Genomic DNA, 15448 nt, shown 5'->3' on the forward strand with positions numbered 1-15448 from the left:
GTAATTTTGAAATAGATAATCACTTCTCTGCAGTGCTTTCATTCCAAATATCCAAATGCTGAGACCTGACATCTCAGAACAATTACATGAAAAAGCTAAAGCTGCAAGGTTCAATTCCATATACTGGCTCAATGAAAACTTCCAGTGACTTCAATAATTTGTTTATACATCATGTCAATATCCAAGCAGTAAGAAACAGAAATAGTAAATGCATCATAAACAGTAAGAAATAACTCAGTTACAGTAACAACCAGTTTAAGAATGAGTTTGAACTAAGAGCCATTCCACAAGTAACTACTGAAAATAAACTTCAATATAGCTAATAAGACATTTTTACTATGTTCTGCAAAAGCTCAAAGTTAGAGGAATTGTATCTACTGCAACTCATCAGCTCCACAGTATTACTAAATAGCAAGTAATAAAGAGCACGGTGAATTTTCAAATAATGCTCACACAGACAGAACCTGGAATACCACGCCATGAAACGCAAGACTATCATCCTCCCTTGCACAAAACAGCCCTAAAATCTTTACTACCTTATCAAGTAAATTCTGTCAATATTACCGAGAGCAAGTTTCAGAAACAGCATAGAGAACAGTGCCCTTGATCACTTACAATATCATATTTTTCAATTCAGTCAGGTAGTAAGATGTTACTTCACTTTGGAAGTAAATGTAACAGAACTATTGTAAGAATCTTAGCAGGAGATAAAATCTAGTAATTCTTGAAACAGCAGCTGCTAGAACTAGGACAGATTGAAGCTACTAGGAAATGGCATCCTCCAGAGCAAAAAACATAGGTGTTTCTCAATGTCTTCTAATGGTATACAACATTATACTCTTGGTGTTCAAGAACTCCAAGGAAGTTCTAGGAAGTTCCAAGGAAGGACTACCCCCCACACAGAAAAATGAAAAGCAGGTAATAAGATACGTCACAGCCCTTTCCGAACAGCACAAAACCTGGACATTTACAGCTTATCAGCTTCTCTGTGAAAAAATAAAATAATAATAATAAAAAAATCTGGTGTCCAAATTTGAAGCAGCATCTCTGATTTCTTTTTTTTTTTTTATTTTAGTGACAGGTGTGTATCTATAGAGTTGTTAACAATCCCTCCACCTTGTTTCCCCAATCAAAAAGAAAAGAAATAGAAAAACAGTAGGCAAAAAATACCAAAAACAGAAAAGTGATAATTGATATAGATAGTTTCTTATCCAAACCTCAAGAACCACAATCTTAAATTAGGAAATTTAGAATTACAATTTGCTGTGGAGCACGCTATCAACAAAGAGCTCCTACAACAGCAAAGATAATATTAGCAAACCTAACATTGACATGGAATTAACTATGCCTTGGGTTATGGCAACCCAAAGGCTAATAATGATAGAACACAAGGTACATTCCCTAATCTACCTAGGTGGTACATCATTTCTGAGCTGCATGCGGCACAAATTTCACAATGGTGCTGTAGGTTTGTGAACTCAAGAACTATATCTTGACTGGTGTTTTATCATTAATCTTTATAGTAGCAATGATACGAAGAAGAGTTGAAACATAATATGCCAGAGTATCATCTCCTCCCCAAATGTTCATGTCTTGCTTGAAAACAAATTAGAGATGGGTGCTTATCACCTAAATTATTAAATTTAAATCACCTAAATTATATCACCTGGCATCAGCCCCCTCTTTTACGTAAGAATTTGCCACCCATCAACAATGCTACTGTGACAAGGACCATTACAAGAAAGAAACCGTTTCCAAAACTAATTTACAAAGCAATAGAAGAAACAAAACCAAAACACTAATATTCAGAAATCAGGGGGAAAAAAAAGAGTCAGTTCTACAAGAAAAGATGCCAATGCTCCTCAAAATACATTATTATTTTCCATGTTGCAAAACACGAGATCAAGATCTACTGCTATTTGGCAACAAAATCTGTTTAATGGAATATCAGATTTTTCACAAACTAATGCAAGCCTGAAAATGAAACTATGCATAAGGAAACATGAAGACAACCATAAGACAAAAAAGCTACTCTCAGAAATTATAGTCTTAAAAACAAAGCCAACAAGTTTTCATATACTGTTGGTAGTATTTTAACACCTAAATTTTTAATGGACAGCCTGAAAAGTGAAAAAAAAAAAAAAAGCCCTAGAATTAAACATATAGGTTCCTGGTAACAAGAGCGAGGCATATTTCAAAAGTGACGTAGCAGAATATCTTTCTTTCTGAAATTTGAGGTTAAGTGGATTGGTAGACACCCAGGAAAACTGAGGAAACAGGGCTTCCCAGAAAGCAAGCTAAAGTATTTTCAGTCAGCTGATGCACAGCATCTTACCTTAGCAAAGAAGGGACTGCCAATGCTGAAGCAACCTGGAATTCAGTAGAGATAAGGAACTGAAAATTCCTGCCACACATGCCCATTTGAAAATACAGCAGCTTCTAACACAACAGCTGCAAACTGTTCACACTGACCATCTTTGGGTGCCTTTACCACGCGTGGGGAGAAGCAGGTACCTGAAAAAGACAAAAACACTAATTGAGGACCTCTCTAAGAGTAGTCAATAATAACTGTTTTTTTTATGAAAGAATCAAAATTAACCTTCATGATATATATATATATATATATATATATTCTGAACTCTCCAGAGCTTGGATATCAGACGGTGAGTGCTGTCCAGTGCATACTCAAGGCTCTTTTTAGTCAGTTTCTGAGCTCCGATCCTACACCTCAGGTCATTGAGTGGTGACCCTAAGCAATACACATATTTAGTAAAGCATTTCTACACGTGGAGGAACACTGCAGCATCTTTAGGTTTTGTTGTCTCAGGAATTTCAGGCTCACCGCAGCCTTTTTTCCACTTAAGCATTGGAAAATGCTCTTCCAAAAAGTTTATTTTAGCCCATTGTTATCTAAACATTTGCCTTCACAAATAGCCAGTGCACTTTCAGAGCGCAACAATACATTGCAATAGTGTTACACTTTCACTAAACAAGTGTTGTGATTTAAGGGAAATGAAAGAAACGTGAGAGCGTCCAATTACAGGCAGGTGCTGGTTGTTACGCTTTTGCATAGCTGAGTGAAGCACCAGCTACTCGATTTTATTTATTTATTTTTTATGAAGCGTCACACTCCTTTCTGTGTAGAGATTAAAACTTAAATTTGTCTCAATTTAAAAACGATTTTTAAAAACCTGCACTTTTGGCTGCAATTATAAGCTCCACAGTTCTGCACAAGCAAAATAATCATAATAAAAAGACAAGCACGATAGAAGATAGCGACATGACAGAGTGAAAGTGACAGCAGGCGTGCAGGGCAAGCAGAGCAGCGTGAGCACAGGACAGCGCAGAAGACACCAGCCGCGGTGTTTGGAGGAGCAGCCAGGAAACTGAGGCAAGGAAGATTTCGTGAACGTGTTGTGGTGAGGATACCAGCGTCTACCTGCACGAGGGCTCAGCCAGGTGAGCGAAGCAGTGATGCAGAGCGGCTGCAGCCGGAGCGGGGCAAAGCTGAGGTGTTTTTTTTTAAAAGCCGGGGCGATGCTTCACGGGGCGGCGCCTCAGGGACACGCGGGGGGACAGCCGGCCGCCGCTCCTCCTCAAACCACCGCCCGGCATCTTGATTTTTGGAGAACAACTAAGAAAAGGGGTAACCGGCAGGACAACGGTGCCGAGCCGTGCGGGCACCCCGCCGCCGGCCCCTAACGGTTTTAACGGCTCCTCTGCCCCCAAGCAAGATGGCCGCCGCCCGCGAGCTTCTTCTCCCCTATCCAAAATGGCCGCCAGGTGAAGCCACCGCCCGCCCAGCGTTGCCCGAACGCAAAATGGCGCCTGGGGGGGGCAGCGGCCGGATGGGGCTCGGGGGAAGGCTAGTCACGTGGTGAGGGGCTGGCCAATGGCAGGCGAGGAGGAGGGCGCCGTTGCCGGCCGGTGGGGGCACAGACGCGCGGCCCCGGGAGCCTGAGGTGCTGGGAAGGGGCTGAGGGGAGTGGAGGGCCGCCGGGCTGCGCTGCGGCGGGCACTCTTATTTTTATTAGCTGGGGGGATAGCGCGTTTTAAAACTGCTTTGAGGTTAGCTTTCTCTTCAGATATTCGCTGTTTGAAGCGGTAGCGTGTGTAATTAGGTCAATATAACAAATTGACAGAGCTTTATTAAACTTTAGCGTGCTGAAACTGGAAGCAGAAACACCAGTTAACGTTTCAAGATGTCTGAATGAGGTGTTTTTTAAAGCTTTTTTTATTTTTTTTTTCCTGAAGGTCACAAAATAAGGCTTTCTTGTGTCGTTTCGTTTTAGTCGTGTGCTGCGCTGTAATTAAAGTTATGAGCATTCAGGCGTATCTGTTCCGTGCTGTTAGAAGAGACAGGATTTGTGGAATATCTTTAAAATAAACTGTCTTTACCTAGGTAGATGCCACTTTACAATGGGCCTTAAAACCTTCTGGAAGAGCTACAAAGTCCTGATTGTTATGGGAACCGGCCTTGGGCTGGTGCACTGGGGGTGGTTTCACATCAAGTCCAGCCCCATCTTCCAAGTGAAGACAGAGGACTTTGTGCCAGAACCTGCGATTGTGGCATATGTGATGCAGAAAGATAACAAAAATAAAGAAAAATAGCTGTAGTGCTATCTGTTGTAGGTAAGTTTCCTAGTTAGTTATCTGTGTTGAGGCAGGAGATGAGTCAAATGAGTTTTCTAACAGATGTGGTCTTCCAGAGTTTTTATTCTTTTGCAGCTGAGTTAACCTGGTAGTTACATGCACCCCAAAATTGCATCGTGTATACTTGCAAACTGCTGTTAAATCCTGTGTAATAAGATGAATTGAGTTATGCTACTACGGGACTTAAATTTATTTGAGAAACCAGCCCCATCACTTTTAAAGGCAATAGTCAAATTCCTGTGACTGACGTGATCTATAACAGCATCTTTTCAGGTTCGAAGCTGCTCAGAAATAATTGTGACTTTACATAGAGTAATATATTGTGTCCTTTATAGCAATGCTGATTATAATACAAAAGAATGGTTAAGTATGAGAGAAGTCTAAATACTTTAGAGATTGTGTATAAACGTAAACAAATACATATTTAATTTCTGAAGTGTTTAAGAGCTAAAAAAAAAAATGTATGCAAGATGTCTTTCAGAGGCTTCTTAAAACTTGGCTCAACATTAAGAGCTTTTGTTTCTGAAGTAGTTGCTTGGGAAGCAATGCTGAGTATTTCAGTTCTTTTTTTCTTGTGTAAAAACAGCTTAACATCGCTACGATGCTGATACAATACCATGTGATACTCTATGATACTTTCATACACTCCAGTACAGTTTATAGTAGCCTGCTATTTATTGACCTATAAGTAAAACAGTATCAATCTGGAGGTCAGAATTGAAGATAATAACAAAAATGTAGTTTCTGTACTGCATGCTCGCGTGTAATAATGTGTATTCTCAAATAGCATTATAGATTGGTATTTGTCCTTACATGATGTTGCGTGGCAAAAAGTAGAAGTTCAAGCTATGTGATATTGTCAGAAGATTATGCTAATGCCTTTCTGTTTTTTGTTGTAGATATAAATAGCTTTGAAGATTTTTTTTCACCTGTGAGTGTTGCCAGAAGAAGAGATGAGGAAAGCTAGCTGGAGTAGAAAGAATCTTCTACTTGTGGCAGGACTGGCATTTATAGGTGTCCATTTTGGAACCATGCTTGTAAACTTTGTTGCAAAAAAATCTGTTCGATCACATTCGGAAACTAAAAAAGATGATCGTTTTGAATGAAATAGCTTATTGTTGTCATTTATATATAATTTCATAATTTGAGCCTCATTTTAAGAGATGGATCCTGAGCAGATAACCAAATGTACTTATCATACTGTTGCACATTGGAAATAGTAATCGTTGGCTACAAAGAATAAAATGTAGTAATTTGAATTTAATGTACTGTGAATTAAATTTTGAGTTTAAAGTGCTGTGAATTCTAGATCCAAGTAAAAACAAAAATGTTAATTTGAAAATGTCTCGTCTTGAAGCTAAAAAGCCTTCATTATTTATTAGCGACCCTTTAACTAAAGATACAGTTAGCCAGTCACTGTCTCTGTTAAATAGGATATTAAAATCTTGCTATGGTCCTGCTGGTAGACTTAAGCAACTCCACAACGGTGTGGGAGGCTATGTATGTGTAACTTCACAATCTTCAGCCATACTTGGCCGTCTTTCTGTCAGCCATCCTGTGTTAAAGGTTTTAACAGCCTCTGTACAGAACCACGTAGCCCGCTTCAGTGACTGTGGCTTATTTACTGCTATTCTTTGCTGTAGCTTGATTGAAAACTTTAGAAGCCTACATGTTCCATCTTGCACTGTAATTAAAATAAGCAAAGATCTTTTGAGTTTGTGTACTGACTACCTCAAATCTGAGGCCTGTGGTTGCCGAGTATCTGTGGATTTTAGCAATCTCAAGACTCTTCTTTGTTTGGTACGCAGCGTATTAACAAGCAAACCCGCTTGCATGCTTAATGCAACAGAAGTTGATCATCTCACCATGCTGATAGTAAAGGCTTTCATGTTTACTATTCCGTGTCATGTTGAAACTAAGGCTGTTTTAGGAAAGTGTGTAACAGTACCTGTGAAAGGTAGAAGAGTTCTGGATTCTACAGTTCTTCCTGGACTACTGATAGAAACACCAGAAATTCAATTTGCAAAACTACCTTCTGTCAAAAGAATTTCTTCTGACACTATCAAGATAGCGCTTTTCTGTGTGTCCATGTCAGGAGACCTCTTCAACCCTGAAGAAGGAATGATAACAGTCCATCATGGAATTTCTCTAGAAACGTCAGAGCTGAATCAGTTGCTTAATGTAGGAAAGCAGCTGGTTAATGATGAGGTGGGCCTTGTAGTGTGCCAGAAAGTTATCCACCCGTCGTTGAAACAGTATCTGAAAGAGAACCAAGTCATGGTTGTGGACAGAGCTGGGCTATCTGTGATGGAACCCCTGAGTCAAATGACAGGTAACGAGCAAGTTTTCTGCACTAAGTTGTTACCCTCGATGTTAGTCTTGAAGTGGAAACCTACTGTCATTGCTTAGCAGCAGAGCAAGTGTTTCAAACCAGAAGGTGCTCCTTCCTTGTCTGAAAGCAATTTTAAGTGACTGGCTAGCTGTAATGATGACATACTACCCAGATGATCACTGGTTGCTCCTTGAGGAGTATCTAATTCTAGCAACCATTCTAGCAGATGTAGATTATTTTCAAACTCCTTTCTAATGAGAGTCATAAGGTTACCTATTACCTTAAAGTAAAACTAAATCTTGCACTGTGAAAATGTGCTGGTTTCTGCTTGTAATTTCTTCTGTGGTCACAAATGTTAGATATTGAAGAATGTAATTTAAAAAGCCAAGAGGGGCAAAAAATGTTCATGCTTTATGAAACGCAACAGGCATCTGTTCTGAGGACGTTCATACATGCTGTTCTCTACTTTTCTTAATTGGGCAGGTTCCAAGTCTATAGCTTCCATACATTCGTTTTCTCCCAGTTGTTATGGAAGTTTGAAGGATGTGTGCACTAAGAGTTTTGGCTCAAAACATTTTGTCCATCTAATTCCTAATGACACAGTTGTCTGCAGCTTGGTACTCTGTAACAGAAATGAAACGACGTGGGATGAACTGAAGGTGGGCACGTTTTCTTGAAATATTTCTTGAAAAAAATCATGCTTTTAGTGGAAAAAAGAAAGAGTAAAGGAAAACATAAATACAGTGAGTTTAAAAAATATTTGGTTCCCAAGTGAAACTTAGTTAGATTTAAGGAAATAGCTCCAAAAAAGTGATTTAGAAATTCTATTGTTTACAGACTTTCAAAATCTTTGGAGTGCTTCTGTTCCTTTAACACCTCTATTTTAATGCTGGAAGTTCTTCAGAGAGAAATTTTTCACCTGTTCTTAAAGCCAGTGCTAGGTAAATGTTTTCATTCTCATCCTTGGTTAATAGGAGCACAAAAAAAGTTGCCCATCAAAAGTCACCAGCAATGCCTGCAAGGCTAGTCAGGCATAGTTCTTCATTGAGTAGTTACTCTAAAAATGGTGGTGATATTGGTTGACTTTGTAAATCAGCTTTGCAAAAAGGAATAAAATACAGCATTTTTTCTGTTCTTCCATATGGAGCGTAGACAAAGACTATTCTTCAGTTATTAAACATGGTTTTGGAAGTGACGTGCCAAGTTTATATTCACACCATTCAAATTTATGAAGTCTCTCCCAGGAATTACTAAAAATCTTTATTCCAGTAGGTGTTTTTTTTTTTCTTTTGTTTGTTTTAAGTGTGTGTGTGAAATCTTATATATTATGGTATGTGTAACAAAAAATTCATATGGTTTTCAGCGTGCATGTGAAACTGCAGAGCATGTGTTACAGTTAACAATTAAGGAACCCTTGGCTTTGTTAGGAGGTGGCTGTACAGAAAGTCATTTGGCTTCATATATAAGATACAAGGTATGTTTAAGACGAGTTTTTTTTTTTTTTTTTTAAGCTGGTTAATATACGTAGGAAGCAAAACTTTTAATAGAATTATTGTTACAGTTTGCACTTGTCATTTTTAGGTTAATGTTGCACTTCTGTATAACCTCAAAACAAAGGTGTTTTTGAAGCCCTCTGCTAGGGGCATCTTTTTCAGAATTTAATACTGTATTTGTATCTGCTAGTGTTTCTTTAGGTATCTATAATAGTGTTTAAGTGTTAAAATAAAAATTGAGGGTTTTTTATTGAATGATAATCTGCATAACTCAGCTTTGACATCTCTAGAATTTTTTTCTATCAGAAAAATCTAACAGTTTTTCTGTTAAGGCTGAACCATCTTTAAAAATAACAGCACTTCAAATGTTTGACTAAAGCTATTTCTGTAAAACTGTTCTAATTTTTTCTTGCTTTTGTTTTTTTTTTAGACTTGTAGTCTGTCCACTAGCAGCTTTAAAGATGCAGATTATTCTCAGACACAATACCAGTTGATTGCTGATGCTTTTTGCTGCTCCCTGGAGTCTGTAGCTTGCTCTCTGAGTCATGATGATGAAATTCTCACAGACACGGTTTATGGACACTGTTGGCTTGTCCCGTCAGGTTTTCCCTCTGTCTCTAATTGGTCAGATTTACTCTCAAAATGTGGCTGCGGAATTAACAGTAATACTCAGAATCTCAACTGGAGGCTTTTGCGACCCCATTTTGGCTCTCCAACTCTACAGAGCTGCCCAGAAGAGCCTTCAATAAAGGCTGCTGACTTGCTGACACTGGACTGTTTTGCTGCAAAGTACAGTGGCCTACAAGTAGCTGTGGAGACAGCCAATCTGATTTTGGATCTCAAATGCATAATTGAAGATCAAAATTAGCTCTGTGACATGAATTGTGTTGCACAGTGAGATACTTAATCATAGAATCACCGAATGGTTTGGGTTGGAAGGGAACTTTAAAGTCCATCTAATTCCAGCTCACTGCCACGGGCGGGGACACCTCCCACTAGAGCAGGTTGCCCAAAGCCCCATCCAGCCTGGCCTTGAACACTGCTGGGGATGGGGCACCCACAACTTTCTCAGCTACCTGTTGCAGTGCCTCTCCACCTTCATAGTAAAGGCCTTCTTAATGTCTAATGTAAATCTACCCTTTTTTAGTTTAAAGCCATTCGCCCTTGTCCTATCACTACACTCCCTGACAAAGAGTCCCTCTCCCGCTTTCCTGGAGGCCCGTCTTGGGTATTGGGAAGTCACTATTAGGGTCTACAAAGTAATTATAATTGAAAGCAGAGTAATATACAACATGTTACGGTACTTAGAAGTGGTTAGAGTATGGACAATAGACAGAAATTAAGTCTGTCAGCTATTAAATACTCTTCTGATTGTTAAGCTACTGACATACAGCATTTTCAAATGTTTAACATGGTAGAAATTGCGAAATGATAAGCCAAATATTCAGCGAGTCACAGCAACATGACTTACAAGTATTCAAATTGGTATATTCAAAAGAGCGAACTACACTTCAAAAATTGTGTTTCTCGTGTCCTTCTAGGAGATTTGAATGTTCTGCTTCAGTAAATAAAATGCTGAATTGAAGGAGGCTGTCTGATGTTCCTCCTGTATTATGCAGTGTTGGATGTTTCTGTAAACTCTATGGCCTCTTCAAAGGAATGGGGAAAATGGATTTACTTGCTGAGGAAAACATGTTATGGATTAGAATTTATGTAGTCTCAGCAAAAGCTTTATATAGATTTTTGTACTGCAGCAAGACATTATCACTAGAATTTTTAATATTCTAAATAAAAAGAGAAGGGTTTCCTTAGCGAATACCTTGAGCAACTTACTGTCAAATTCTGCTCTGAAGTTCTATTACCTTTTCCTGTACTTTGTTTCTAAATTGCTGGAAGATTTTCAATTCATATATAATTTATTTAGCGAGTTAAAAATCAACCTGAAGATCTTAAGGTAGCAGGTAATGGAAAATTTAAAAAGAAATGGCAGACTAACTGACTTGGGGGTGGGGAAGCTTTTTTTTTTTGTACAGTGGACCATGATTGCCTTCTCTGGAATACAGGAAAGCTTATAAATGTTTCTATTATATAAGTAAAGATGCAAGAATGTCCCAGTTACCATTCACTTAACTCTTTGCATATAGGTTTTTTTTTTTTTTAATGAACTAAGGATTTAAGCTGCACAGACATGTTTTGATCTTTAAATAAGGCTTAGACTGAATGATTGAAACTTTCCCATTTTCAGCGTGCATGCAAGATCAAAAGAGGTGTTATAGTTTCTTAAATTCATTTTTTTTGGTCCCTTTCTCCTCCCTCGTTTTCCATCGCAAGGGGCAAATTATACATGACATGCTTTTCCTGAAAACAGAGTTACATAGTCTGCTTATGTTTCCTCATCTCCTAAGTTTTTAATGTATGTACTGAGTACAAACAGTGAAATTGTCTTGTGTAAGTCAGTTTTGAAAGGTGTAATTAAATACAGGTATTTCCAGACCTCTTGTACAAAGTCCTTTTTATTTCTAGGAACATGAATCACTTTATCACTGGGAAAAAATGTTATTTAAATTTCTGTATCTTTTTATGTCCTGAAAGGATTGTTTCAGTGCTATAAGACACTTATAAGGCACCTGGAAATGTGTGGAAGAATGTTACAAGGGATATCCATATCTCAATTCTCTAATATGCTATGAAAAATACAGAAAAATTACAAATAATGAAGGTAAATGATGATCTATGCCTGAAAGCACAGAAGAATCTTGTTGTTGCTTTATCCAGTTGAGTGTCTATCTCAGTATTGAATTAGAGTATTTTACTTTAACAGCACCTTGTTATGTACTGCAAAATGCTGACTGCAGCTGAGAAGTGAAAATTAAAATATTTAAGTAGAAGTAGTTCCTGGTATCCTTTTGCCTTGGTATCTGAAGATAAGTTCAGAGCCCCTATCAGACAGTTGTTAGCTATGATTCTATTCTGCATCAATTTAGAAAGCACGTTAGAAAACTGTGAAAGCACTAGGAAAACCTAAAATGTGGTACGTCATTGGCTAAAATACTTTAATAAAAGCATAAGAAAGTGTAAACTTCATAGTGAAAATCTTAAGTTAAATTTTATTTTTGATGACTAGATAAAAATTCATTTATACCTGAACCAAAGAATGTTTTATATATTAATATAGTCTTAATAAAATTTTTTTCTCCCTATGTGACAAACAAGTAAGTACCTGGTGCTGTTTTTTATGGGCATTGCATGCTCAGTTCTCAGTTGTGCTAGATTCTTTGTGTACCTTCAGAAGGTTGGTTAGCCTACTTTTAACAGGTAATATACAAGGAATACAACTTCAGATATTGTTTAAAATTTAAGTAAATTGAAATTTGATTCTCAAACCAAGAGCAGCATAAAATTAACTTTGCTGAACTCCAATGTTTCTTGATGAAACGTAGATGCAAAAATGGCATTTCCTAACTCTCCCACCATGTTTTGGGGTTGACAAAATGTAATATCACCAGTTTAATGTCTTTTGAGAAGACACTACAGTTTTATTCCTGCTCTCCTTGGAATTTACAGTTTGTTCAGTGGGAGAAATTAGCATTTATACAGGTATTATTAGAAGGCTAGTGTTTTCTGATTGTGACCTCATTTATTTTTTCTGTTGACTTCTGCAGAGTGCTCTGAGGTTTTTAATTTTAATAATTCTGCTGATAATGCGCAAGGAGGTACATTCATCTTCAGCCTTCTCAGCTGTGCTACTGCTCATGGCCTAGCACGAGCTAAAAGTGCTGATGATATAACCACTCAGGTCAGCATGTTTAAGATACCAGTTTAATGTAGTTGCTTCTCAATTCGGTATTTCAGTTTGTTTGGTATTGAAAACTTCAAAGTGAGTAAGACCTGAAATGCTGAGTAATTTATGGATCTTTAGTATTTCTATTACTGCATCCTATTTCAAGTAGATACCATTAAACATTGACATTTTTACTTTGGTTAAGAATATAGAAAACCTGTACTTCACTGATTCTGCTACTATTCGCAAATTTTTAGAGTAGTTACTGGTCCTTATCTCATTTTTTTTCCTGTTGATTTTCCTATCTGTAAAATGGAATCAGAGATGATGCTTTTTAAGGCGTGGAGACTTGTGGGTGAAGAGTTTTAAGTAAAAATGTAAGGAACTATTTGATTAAGAGGAACAAAAAAACAGGTTTTTCAAAGCAAACGTAGATCCTTACTAAAAGAATATAGGCTCTACACTTGTTTTAGACTAGATCTTCATGTGATACTAAGTCGTGTAGATCCTTGAAGATGGGATAAAAATAAATTTATGAGTTCAGAAAACTTAACCTTCCTCTACCAATAGCACAACACGGATATTTCAGAAGTGTTTAGGCATTTCTGGCTAATTAACCATTACCGCTTTTTATCTTTACCTATAAAGGAAGAGTATCTATTGTTGCCCAACTTTGTAAGAAAAATACTGCTTGGACTGTCACAAGCACAGCAGAATATGTGCAAACTGTTTTTCTTGCTCCAAAACTGAACTTTTTAAATTTTACTAGTGCTCTTAGTTTGCTGCTCGGAATAGCAAAATGTAGTATTTGTTACATTTTCAGCAGTGCCACGTGAAGTGAGTCATGTAAGTACTACACTGTTCAATCTCAGAAAAGTCAATATCCACAAGTCAATGTCATAGCAAGAACTTTTTTTTTTAACTGGATTTGCATTTACTACCATTCTGAAGATGCAGAAATAGTCCTTTTATTGCAAAGAGACTGCATCCAACACGCTTATAATCTGTGTAGACAGGCTTTTTGAGAATGCAGTTGCTAGCCATTTTATAATGATTTTTTCAAGGTGTTTAGTACTTTTTATTTGCAAATGTTAATATAATTTTTTCCAGCAAAGGCAAGTTGCACAGTACTGATAAATAAGTTTCTGGCCAGTATGACTGTATTCTTAAATTCTCAGTTAAGAAATATCTTTGCTTTTTGTCTGTTTACTTTGTCCTGTATAAATTAGTATAAGCTCAAAAGATCTATATATACAGATTTATTCTTTATGCTGGAAGCAGAAATGTTGTCACGGTATATGTAAGTAGATCCACGTATCTTTAGTCAAGAAACTAATAAAATTATGGCAGAATAGGTTCCAGCATTGAGCTGTGCATTATGTCATTAACTGTACTGACTTCCATTAGTTTTGACCTAGTTTTCTATTAAATATATATATATTTATATATATAATTTATATATATATAGAAATGTCTTGTAGGCATTCCTCCTGCAGACTTTTATTTTTACCTTACTATGAGCATCTTTACAAAGTTGAACTTTCAAATTTACTCACTCATGAGAAGCTTTTATTCAAGCTTTCATCATGCGTCCTGAAGGCCACAGCTGTGTATAGTCTGGCTTCTGCAGATTGCTGGTGCTTTGTTTTCTGATCTGACAACATCAGTTCTCTCCAGGTACCCAGCAAATGGCTTCCTACTATTATGACTAATAAGTGTTCACCAAGCATTTGTTTGGCAGCATCCCGCGATATCAACAGCTATTCCTTATCGGTAGCTTTCTTAGTTTATATTAACTGTTAATTCTTTTACAAGTAGAGAAGCTAGACCACCTTTTTTTCATCTTTAAAAACCATCTGTGGTATCTTTTCCCTTCAGGCTTATGATACTGTTAGTCTCATCTAGTAGTGGGTAAAGAAAATAGATGGTTGGGGAGAAATTAGTTTCACAGTCCGTAGCTGTGACTCAGCTTGGCTCTGAGTCATCACTTCTGTGTGAGGCTAAGTAGGATCCTCTGCTGATAAATAGCATACTCGAGGGCTCTGACGGAGGGATTTTCAGGGAATTGTAGGGACTATCGTAGTTCCAGCTCTTGAAAGACTCGATGACTTTGAGAGGCGGGAGCAAAATTAGCATTATATTCTAATTTATTACTCTTTACTAGTGTGCATGTGGATCTGCGGAGGTGGGATAGGGCCGGAGGTGGAGGCAGGAGACATGCAGCACAGGTGTGGGTTTCCAGGACTAGCACTGAGGAGGAGCAGGTCTCGTGCAGGTGGTTCAGCTGGACCTGGGGGCTCGTATCAACTGCATACTACCACCTATTATGTATGAAATGTGAGGGTTTGGTCACATTAAATGCCCTGTAAGGTAAAAAGAGGGACTCTAAAGACTGCATTTGATGGGATTTTGTGCGCTTTTGAAGGCAAACCTCTGTGGGGAGGCCCTGGTCTGCTGCCCAGCCAGCTGCCCTCTCACCCATCTCCTGACAGGATAGAGTGGGAAAATAAGGTGGAACAGCTCCTGGGGCAAGACCAGCCTCCTCCTCCTCTCCCCTCAGGGCGGTTCCTCACCCTTTTCCCCTCACCCTATGCTGCCCAGCACCACGCTGCCCTTTCTTCCCCCTGCCTCCCCAGAGACCCTGCTGAGGGGCTGAGCCCTGCCCCGGGCCCGCTGGAACCTTCTGGAAGCGGCGTGGGGCAGCCCCGGCTCCCTCACAGAGGCCCCGCAGCTCCCCTGCTGCAGCCCTTCTGAAATACCTCATAAACTGCCGTTCTGTGAGCCTTTCCTTGCACGTTATTGGAGAACGTGGACAAATTGTCGACTTTAAAGAAATTTGTGTGGAAAAAAGAAAGGCGATGTTAGCAAATTGTGCAGCGAGCGTGTCATGAGGCACGCGGGCTGGTCCTGGAGATGGACTAGATGACAGGGCTGACCCCTAAAAAGACAGCAAGGAGCAAAAAAAAAAAAATAAATCAATTTTTGCAGGGTTTGGAGAACACAGAGACATGTTTCCTGATGACTGCTGCCTAGGGCAGATGTGACAGGGCACTGGGAGCTGCCTGTGTTGAAAGGAGGACTGGAAGCGTGCTGAGGAGCTCCCTGAACAAGGAGCCTGCTGGAAGCAGGGAACATCCCCGAGGAGGGGAATCCCACCGGCTCCTGTGAGCTGGGAATGGACCAAGATCC

At 38.7% G+C, this 15448-nt stretch overlaps 4 protein-coding genes across 19 annotated transcripts in view; 3 read left to right on the forward strand and 1 right to left on the reverse strand.

The window, feature by feature from the left end:
• SLX4IP (SLX4 interacting protein) overlaps positions 1-3849 on the reverse strand; it is a 77376-nt gene extending 73527 nt beyond the window's left edge. For 3 of the 16 annotated variants that reach the window (XM_072035293.1, XM_072035292.1, XM_072035291.1), the window contains exons 1-4: positions 2843-3002; positions 2600-2749; positions 2473-2514; positions 2336-2370 (exon numbers count right to left, since the gene is read on the reverse strand). In XM_072035293.1, the coding sequence (XP_071891394.1) occupies positions 2336-2370; positions 2473-2514; positions 2600-2749; positions 2843-2867 (252 nt within the window). In that variant the 5' untranslated portion in view covers positions 2868-3002. Of the gene's footprint in view, positions 1-2335; positions 2515-2599; positions 2750-2842; positions 3003-3439 lie in introns of those variants that run through there. The other 13 variants (XM_038176722.2, XM_027453368.3, XM_072035294.1 and 10 more) reach the window with 12 other exon arrangements.
• Positions 3850-4419: 570 nt separating this feature from the next.
• Positions 4420-6367, forward strand: LOC140002084 (uncharacterized). The gene is made up of 2 exons (XM_072035297.1): positions 4420-4632; positions 5553-6367. The coding sequence occupies exon 1, from the start codon at positions 4420-4422 to the stop codon at positions 4609-4611; it is 192 nt and encodes a 63-aa protein (XP_071891398.1). The 3' UTR covers positions 4612-4632; positions 5553-6367.
• On the forward strand, positions 5607-5912 carry LOC140002085 (uncharacterized). Its single transcript, XM_072035298.1, has one exon. It carries the CDS (start codon positions 5607-5609, stop codon positions 5757-5759), a length of 153 nt encoding a protein of 50 aa, XP_071891399.1. The 3' UTR covers positions 5760-5912.
• Positions 5995-10971, forward strand: MKKS (MKKS centrosomal shuttling protein). The gene is made up of 4 exons (XM_072035290.1): positions 5995-6985; positions 7469-7644; positions 8349-8459; positions 8909-10971. The coding sequence occupies exons 1-4, from the start codon at positions 5995-5997 to the stop codon at positions 9344-9346; spliced, it is 1716 nt and encodes a 571-aa protein (XP_071891391.1). The 3' UTR covers positions 9347-10971.
• The last annotated feature ends 4477 nt before the right edge of the window (positions 10972-15448 follow it).

Source organism: Anas platyrhynchos, chromosome 3 (assembly GCF_047663525.1).
Source record: "Anas platyrhynchos isolate ZD024472 breed Pekin duck chromosome 3, IASCAAS_PekinDuck_T2T, whole genome shotgun sequence".
Taxonomy (NCBI): domain Eukaryota; kingdom Metazoa; phylum Chordata; class Aves; order Anseriformes; family Anatidae; genus Anas; species Anas platyrhynchos.